The following is a 9,324-nucleotide window of genomic DNA, read 5'->3' on the forward strand; positions in this document are numbered from 1 at the left end:
TCCACTCCCCGGTTGACACGTGTCCGACAATCCCTGAAACGGCTTGAGAAGGAAGCTGTGAACGACACGTGGCTGTTAATGTGGAAAGATCTTAGCCAAGCCGTTACAACCGGCTCATGTGGAAAGATCTTAGCCATGTTCCTTCAACGAGCCAAGCCACGTTCTTACGAGATAGCCAAGCCGTTTCCGTACGATCTGGCCAAGCCGTTACAGCTGACATCCGAGCCGTTTCCGTGAACTACTTGTGCCGTTTTAGCTGGCTCCAAGCCGTTTTAGCTGGCGCCAAGCCGTTACAGAAGGTCCGTGCCGTTTCAACACACTGTTCGAGCCGTTTCAGCTGGCTCAAGCCGTTTCAAACCTTTATATTTAGTGAGTGGCCGTTAAAAATTTTTCCCTATATTTTTTGTATTTGTTTTTTCAACAGATTTGTTTAAAGTTATAAAAACATTTGGTATTTTGTAAAAGAAAGTTTCCAACTTAAAATTATGAAGATTCGTTTGGTTGTATACACTGGCGGAAAGTGGGAAATCGTTAACGGAAAGTTGGAGTATGTTGCTGATGCTGATTCAAGTAGACGTGGTTTAGAAATTGAACCCAACCTTTCATACACCGCTCTTTTAAGTAAACTGTCAAACATTTGTAGTTCTACAAACATTACGAAGTTATCTTATCGGTTGTCTTCCTTTAGTGATCCCATAGATATAATAAACGATGAAGATCTTGCAATTTTTTATAATTTTGCTATGGAAAATATTTTTGAAATTTATAAATTATATGTGATTGAAGGGTTTGGTGTTGGATCATCTGGTTTTTCAAGTCCAAAAAAATTTTTAGTTCCTGATTTAAATTTCTGTACTGATGAAGAAAATTATGATGTTGTAAACGACTCCCAACCAAATCCTGATAATTCTTTCGAAAATTGTTCGCGATCTTCATCAATTACTTTTGAACCAGGTCACGTATTTAATAACAAAGAAGACATGAAACTTGAATTGGGAAAAAATGTTTGTTAGAACACTTTGAGTTTAAAGTAGATAGATCCTCTAAAACTCGGTACCAGGTGTCATGTTTGGTCGACGATTGCGGTTGGCGTTTCCGTGCAAGGAGTTTTGGAGATAGTGGGGTGTTTTTTGTTAAGAGTTTTAACGATAAACACACGTGCTCGAAGACGCTAACGTACCCACATGTTCGTCAGGCAAACCCACATGTTGTTGCTCATTATTTAAAAGAACCTTTAAAAGACAGTGGAAGAATATATCGTTGTAATGAAATAGTGAAAGATTTTAGACAGAGATTCCAAGTTGAGATAACCACTAGTCAAGCTTGGCGTGGAAAAAGTCTGGCACTAGAGCTTTTACAAGGATCAAGCAGAGAGTCGTTCGCAGAACTACCACTTTACTGTTACAATCTTGAGCGGGCAAATCCTGGTTCTGTTACACATATCAAGACTGATGACGAGCGTCGGTTTGAGATGGTCTTTGTCGCGATTGGTGCTGCGGTAAGTTATAGCATTATCTGTTTTTATTTTGTTTCGACAAACTACATGTTCTTGACTCTTTTTAAATAATTTTGTTTCAGATTCGTACCTTTATATGCAATTTAAGACCGGTGGTGATCATTGATGCTGCACACCTAAAGGGTGAATTTAAAGGGACGTTATTTTTAGCTGTTGGGATGGATGGAAACAACCAAATTTTACCAATTTCCTACGGAATAGGAAAATCAGAGGATGGTGAATGTTGGACATGGTTTCTGTCAAAGCTTAAAGAATGTATCGGTGAAATACCTGAAATGGCCATAATTTCGGATAGAGCGAATTCTATACATCTGGCTGTTAGAAACGTCTTTCCACATGTTTATCATGGGTTATGCTGTCGTCATTTAATGATGAACCTACGTTTACCCTCTGATAAAAAAAATGAGAAGTTGTGGTGGAAGACATGCAAATCGTACCGATTGTCTGATTTTAACGAGTCATTTAATGCTCTTTGTCTTGCCGTTCCTAGAGTGCGACACACTCTAACAAGTATTGGGTTCGGTAGATGGGCACGGGCGCATTGTCCAGGCAATCGATATCATTATATGACATCTAACAGCGCGGAGTCTATTAACGCTTTATCTAGACACTCGCGTAAAATGCCGGTAAATCAACTCTTAGAGTTCTTCCGGCAATCTGTACAAAAGTGGTTTTACGATCGCCGTTTGCAAGGTATACATGAAAAACATTTACTTACACAGTGGGCACAGAAGAAAATTTTTAAAAAAATTGAAGGGTCTAGAACATGGACGGTTGCTGGGATTGAGTTAAACAGTTATTCTGTTGCAGACAGTGGAAAGGGGGGTTTAGTGGACTTTGTTAATGGAACATGTAGTTGCCGAGTTTGGCAGGTTTCTGGTTTACCATGCGGGCATGTTATCGCCGTTTCAAAATTTTTAGGTGAAACCGACTGCAGTAAGTATTGCTTCCCGTGTTACTCCAACGAAGTCTATAAGAAAACTTATGAAGAAGCGATTTATCCTCTTCCGCATAGATCTGAATGGGAGACTCCAGAAGACCTTATCAATCTTCAACCGCCACATATGACAAAGCGCCAGGCTGGTCGTCCTTGAGAAAACAACCGAATCTTATCCCGCGGGGAAGAACCTACTCCCCTCTATTGTTCCCGATGTAACTCATATGGTCATCATCGGGATGTATGTCGGCAGCCCATGCCGTCAGAAGTTCGTACTCGCAAACACCCAGACAAAGGGAAAGGGAAAGAAACCGATAATCCTGATGATTTTACACAATCTCCTGCTGATTATATATATCCGTCTTTCAACTTGGGAGACTTTTAATACTTTATTAATTTATTTTGTGAAATTTAATATAACTTGTCGAGTAACTAGTTGCATATTAATATTGAAAATCGTTTCATTAAAATATGTTATTAATTTTTTTTATATTACATGCATACATAGAACCATTAAACATTAACAGGTGTGAAGCGCCCGGTGTAGAGTTCATCTGCCATGTACCGTCTGTATCTGAAACAAGCATCCTGAAGGTTTCCTTCGGTCCATGTTAAAGAACGATTCCAAATAAGTTTTTCCATTAGCATACATATGATGACTCCTGAATTTCTGCCAACACGATTTGTTTGAGGAGGCCACACGAAATCCCCTACTATTTGCATGGAACGCGTCTCATTTATTCCTGACTGTTGCCAGTACGATATACGTCCGAGAAACCACAAAAATAAAGTTAAATAAAAATAGTAAAAAACGGCCCAAAACAAGCTACATAGTTTGGGCCCAAGAACCCACAAAGTTTTAAAACAAATAATTTTAAAATTTATTAATTAATAATTTAACTTATTAAACTAATTTAAGAAAGTAAAATAATAAAAACGGATAAAAAGGGGGTTCTTCTTTAAAGAAACGGCCCCTCCGTGGTTCGAACCTGCGCCCTTTGTGTGAAAGCCAAACATGTTAACCAGTTTATCCTCCTACTCGGAGCTGGTAACAATGTTAACTAATTAATTTTTATACAGTACTTTAAAACGGCCCAGTTGACAATTATTTTGAGTCCACATTTGGGCCAGGTTGGGCTTCACGTTGGGCTTAACGTGACAACTAGTTGCAGTCCACTATTTTAATTAATAAAAACGGATAAAAAGGGGGTTCTTCTTTAAAGAAACGGCCCCTCCGTGGTTTGAACCTGCGCCCTTTATGTGAAAGCAAAACATGTTAACCAGTTTATCCTCCTACTCGGAGCTGGTAACAATGTTAACTAATTTATTTTTATACAGTACTTTAAAACGGCCCAGTTGACAATTATTTTGAGTCCACATTTGGGCCAGGTTGGGCTTCACGTTGGGCTTAACGTGACAACTAGTTGCAGTCCACAATTGGCAGATAAAAAAACTTTTCGTCGCAGTTAACAAAACTTATAACTTTATAACATGCAAAACTTTAGAACATGCAAAACTTTATAACATCCAAAATATTTTTTATATAAATATTAAACATAAACATAAAAACACTAAACAAAACATACTAAAAAAAAAACTAAAACCAAATCCTAATAGCCTCCCACTCCGAAACATGCTTGAAATCCTGTCCCTCGTCATGACGATAGTTGATCAGCGCCACCGCCTTCTGATCATCCTCGTCAAGGTCGGGCATCTCTCTCTCCACCCTCTGGAAATACCGGTCAAACCTCTCGCATTCCAACCGGACCACACGAAACCTAGAAGATAAGGCGTCCACGCTTCGGTTATGGTCCGGACCACGAAGCTGTCCAAAAATTTGTTGAACACGGACCCAAAGGCCACCCTGTCCCCGTGGTGGAGGATTGGTCACTGCCTCCTCCCAGGCTTCGCACAAGGCGATGTCGTCAACTTCTGTCCACGAATTTGCCATTTGAACGGATGAACGGAATGTATTGTCGAAATATAAAGAGTGTTAACGGGGACGGCGTGGAGAAATGAGAAGTTTGGGGGGGGTTTATATAGTGGGTAATAGGTGTGGAAGTAATAATGGTTAGCCGTTTACATGGGAAGATGGAAAGGCAACGGGTAAAAAGCCCATTTAAAAAGCCCAAAACAGTTTATTTATTTTTTTTTCTTTTAAATTGTTACTGTATAGCCCATATAAAAAGCCCAAAGCAGTTTCGTTAACTTGTTAGTGAACAGCCCGTATAAAAAGCCCAAAACAGTTTATTTATTTTTTTCTGTTAACTTGTTAGTGAAAAGCCCAAATAAAAAGCCCAAAGCAGTTTCCTTAACTTGTTAGTGCACAGCCCGTATACATAGCCCAACACATTTATGTATTTTTTTTTTTTCGTTAACTTGTTTTGTGAACAACCCATATAAAAAGCCCAAATCATAATTAAAAGTGAACGAAACACAAAATTTTTATTATTAATTATTACAAATCACATAAAAGATATAACATGAAAAAATTACAAACAAAACTTCGTCAAACCGCTAGTAAAGTGATCCAATTTGATCCATAACATGTAAAAATTACAAACAAAATTTCTCATCGGAACCCTTTCTCATAACAGCAGAAACGGGTAGTAGAGAAAAAATCTCGGTCTCCAAGAAAGCAGTCTTCAGATAACTTGACCAAACCACTGCTTAGAACTTAGAACCTCCCCGAGAACAAATTCAAAGTTAGGAGTGAATCAAAACCCTTCTTCTAGAATTCGAGTCAAAACGCTTGTAGCAATGATAAAGATGTGTCTTTTGCTCGATTGTTCCATCCGGACTAACTGGGTAGTTAGATCCGGCATTTCTGAAGAGTAAGACACTCCAATATGATAAGCAATATCAAAACCGAATTTGATAACTAAAGCCAAGGAACACGTCACTAGCAGATACGTGTGATTTCATAAATATTTCTTGCATTTGATACACAAAAACATCTATGCTAATAACATAAAGAAACCAAGATAACATTTTATTTGAGATTTAAGTGTGTTAGATGGATTCGTTAAACAAGCACACCAAAAAACAAGTGGGTAAATATATAGTGAGAACATAAGCTCAAACGCCTTGAACAACACGTTGACCCCGGTAACGGCTTGAACAACACGTTGACCCGGCATTAGACAGCTGTACCGGCTTCAATTCAGTTCAAACGGCTTGAGCCAGCTGAAACGGTTCGAACAGTGTGTTGAAACGGCACGGACCTTCTGTAACGGCTTGGCGCCAGCTAAAACGGCTTGGAGCCAGCTAAAACGGCACAAGTAGTTCACGGAAACGGCTCGGATGTCAGCTGTAACGGCTTGGCCAGATCGTACGGAAACGGCTTGGCTATCTCGTAAGAACGTGGCTTGGCTCGTTGAAGGAACATGGCTAAGATCTTTCCACATGAGCCGGTTGTAACGGCTTGGCTAAGATCTTTCCACATTAACAGCCACGTGTCGTTCACAGCTTCCTTCTCAAGCCGTTTCAGGGATTGTCGGACACGTGTCAACCGGGGAGTGGACGGCCGTTAAAAAAAACTCCTGTGCCGTTTCAGGATTTTGAAACGGCTCGGCAAGGGGTGTCCGGTGGCCATTTTCGCAAAGACGGCGTTGCAGTGGCCAATTTGGTGATTTTCCCTATATATAATGTGAGGTTCAATGCGAAATATAAAAAAAGAAGCAAATTGAAGAACAATACATTTAACATATAAAATATTTTATAAAAAAAATAATTTAACATGTAAAAATTAAATTTTCAAAAAAATTCAAAGTAAAATCAAACTAAAAGACTTTCATGGTTTGTGTGTATTCAAGCCAAGATGTAAGTTACATCCTCTTTTTCAAATAAATATTAAGAAATAAATATTAAAACAAGGTATAAAGTCGGCAATTATACATAGGTATATGCACTATTCATTTTCAACACAACAAAGTAATATCAAACTAAATTTCAATCTCACTAAATTTCAATTCAAATTTAGCATTTAAAAAATAGTAAATTTGACTATTAATTTTTCAATTACAACAAAAATGTTAAATCAGAAGAAAATATAACGAAATTAAGAAATAAATATTAAAACAAGGCTAAAGTAGCAGTTGAAGGGGGGTGTAAATGGTGTTGGAGGAGTTGGATATGGAGTTAGAGTTAGAGGAAGTCAAAGTTTTTCCCCTTCAATTTTTTATATAACCTTCACCATTGCCAACACCATTCTAACTACATCCCCATAAACAACCACCATTGCCATTCTAACTACATCCATGCCACCATAAACCCTGGAATCTGAGATGTTTTCGAAGCACCATAAACCACCTTTGTCGTTCACCATAAACAACCCATGTCGTTCACCATTCTAACTACGCCAAAACCCTAGCATTCCCATTCTCTTATCACTGCCATGAAACACCGACAGAATGTCATGCCGCCTCACCTTGCCGCCACGAGTCGTCGTGGCAGCTGGGTCTATCCAAACCACCCCCATTGTTTACCACTCCAGCCGGCACCTCCCTACTCAGCCACCAGACACCACTCACCACCTAACACCTCCCCCCCACCCCCCACCCCGCGCTTCCTTTTTGTCACACCCCGGCCCGTAGTGGAATGGTATCAGTCATAATGATTGTCCATAGCTCATGACAACTATTATAAGTTTAATATTTAAAACATGATCAAGTTAAATTTGTCACACTTTACATAGAAATCACAAATAAATCATACAATATTCAAATTCACCAAACATAAAAAAAATAAAAATAAAAATAAAAACATTTATTAAAGTAAGGCATGTCTTGTGTGTCATTATCTTCAACTCTATCTCATACTTGTGTACCTGTATCATGCGTAAAAGGTTTTTGGGTCAACATAAAGTTAGTGAGTAGATCTAAATTTAAATAAAATTATTTTGTTTTATTACTTGATTTATTTCATTTTTAAAAGTAATTAAACATGCAACTTCAAGTGTAGTAGAAACATCCATATCATCTCACAATAACAACAATCATCACAATAACAAAAACAACCAACCAACCACATCAACAATAATGAAACAATAGAAACAATGAGATTCAAGTCCCGAAGAGCGAAGCTAATGGTAGCGATACTAAGTTCAACCCATGGCGTAGCGGTTCCACAAAAGTGAGTTGGATGAGTTCTTGAGTTTGGAACACCGAAGTTACCCTAAAGGGAAACAAAGGTGTATGACTTGCGGTTTTTGTTAACGGATTGTATTCGGAATTTAAGAGTTAACGTATGTAAAGTAAAGTACCATGAGAATGGTCATGCAATGAGGTATGATGAATTCCATCCATTTAACCTCATTATATGATTCACCAAAGTACAAAATCATCAACTTTGTTGATGATTTCGGTTGGTCACGAATATGGAATTAAAATGAAAAACACATAATCTACTAAATCTTATAACAAACAAGTGAGCAAGCTAGATGCATGCTCCCAAACATGGAGAGTGTTTAGGGACGTGATGTAGCATTGTCCCTTTGTTGGAAATTGTTTTGAGATTTAGTGTATGAATCTAACTAAAAGTTTATACAAGTGAGGTGGTGGAACAAGGTTTGAGAGCCAAAGCTTCCATGGTTCACACATTTACCAAAACACAAGTATTTCAACATTGAAGGTTGAAAGCTTGAATGGTTCTAACACTTTTTAAGTCACTTGGGACTTTTAGGGCAGAATTTTAAGAAGGTTTTAAGTCTCATTACTGGTGGAAATCAACCAAAACACAAACCAATAACTATGAGTTTAGTTAGGAGCAAGGTTGGTGTAAATTTCCATCAAGTGTTAAGCAAGATACATAAGAAATAAAAAAAGTAAAATAAAGCATAATTTATGACTAGTTTGGACCTCAAATATGGTGAGGTTCCACCTTAGTTTGCCATGGCAAACTTGTGGAAACCTTTCTAGAGGTTATCCAAGTAGTATGAAAGAAGAAAGAAGAAGAAGAAATGTGAAGAAAAGTGAGTTAAAACTCATTTAGAACACTTGAATGTTTATGAATTGCTTTGAGATATTTGAGAGGATTAGAGAACTTGAGAGAAGATTAAATGTGTGGAAAGTGTTTAGAAAGTGGTGGAAGCTTGTATTTATAAGTGGGGATTAGGGTTTGGGAGTTAATGAAGGTGGTTGGGAGTTATGACATTAAAGAAAGTGGTTGGTAGATGAAAATTTTCATCTTTAGTCCTTGCACTTGTATTGTTGGTTATTTTATTCTATAAAGGTGTATGCAAATATATTATAAGTATGATACATGTATGAATGTGATTCCGAGAATATATAATCTCGATGTATGTCTCGGTTTTAAATTAAAGCATGTATTTCGCGACTGATTACATATTATGCATGTATGATTAAACAATGTTGATATAAAATATGATTTCCATTATGATCAAAGTCTCGAGATTACAAGGATTGAAATGAAGTAAGAATACAAGTTTCTAAAAATAGAAATGTGAATACAATTTTTTAAATATGGAAAGTACAGAAAATGCGGAGTGTTATAGATTATCACCTATTTTGATTTAAAATAATAAATTTTATATTGGGATTTATTTGTTTAACAATTTCACCAATTCTTTAATTATATAACAATTATCAAAAATTATGGAAAAAATCTCTAAAAATGTACAGCAATTATAAAATCTGTAAAAAATTAGTAGAAATATTTATAAAATTTATTTGTGATAATCTTGTGTTTTTAAATAATTAAAACATCTATAAACTCAAACGAATCTAATTTAAATTCATAAATCCCCAAAAATTATGCAAAATTTCTGTAAAAAAATCCACAGTGTTTACATAACCTGAAATAATCAATAAAATATTTATGGAATTTATTTATGATTATCTTTTATTTTAAT

The 9,324-nt window shown here is 36.9% G+C and overlaps 1 protein-coding gene across 1 annotated transcript; it reads left to right on the forward strand.

The window, feature by feature from the left end:
• Positions 1-485: 485 nt before the first annotated feature.
• Positions 486-2,610, forward strand: LOC110876137. Its single transcript, XM_035977007.1, has 4 exons — positions 486-639; positions 787-959; positions 1,061-1,498; positions 1,579-2,610. Exons 1-4 carry the CDS (start codon positions 486-488, stop codon positions 2,608-2,610), a joined length of 1,797 nt encoding a protein of 598 aa, XP_035832900.1.
• The last annotated feature ends 6,714 nt before the right edge of the window (positions 2,611-9,324 follow it).

Source organism: Helianthus annuus, chromosome 9 (assembly GCF_002127325.2).
Source record: "Helianthus annuus cultivar XRQ/B chromosome 9, HanXRQr2.0-SUNRISE, whole genome shotgun sequence".
In the NCBI taxonomy this organism is placed as follows: Eukaryota; Viridiplantae; Streptophyta; class Magnoliopsida; order Asterales; family Asteraceae; genus Helianthus; species Helianthus annuus.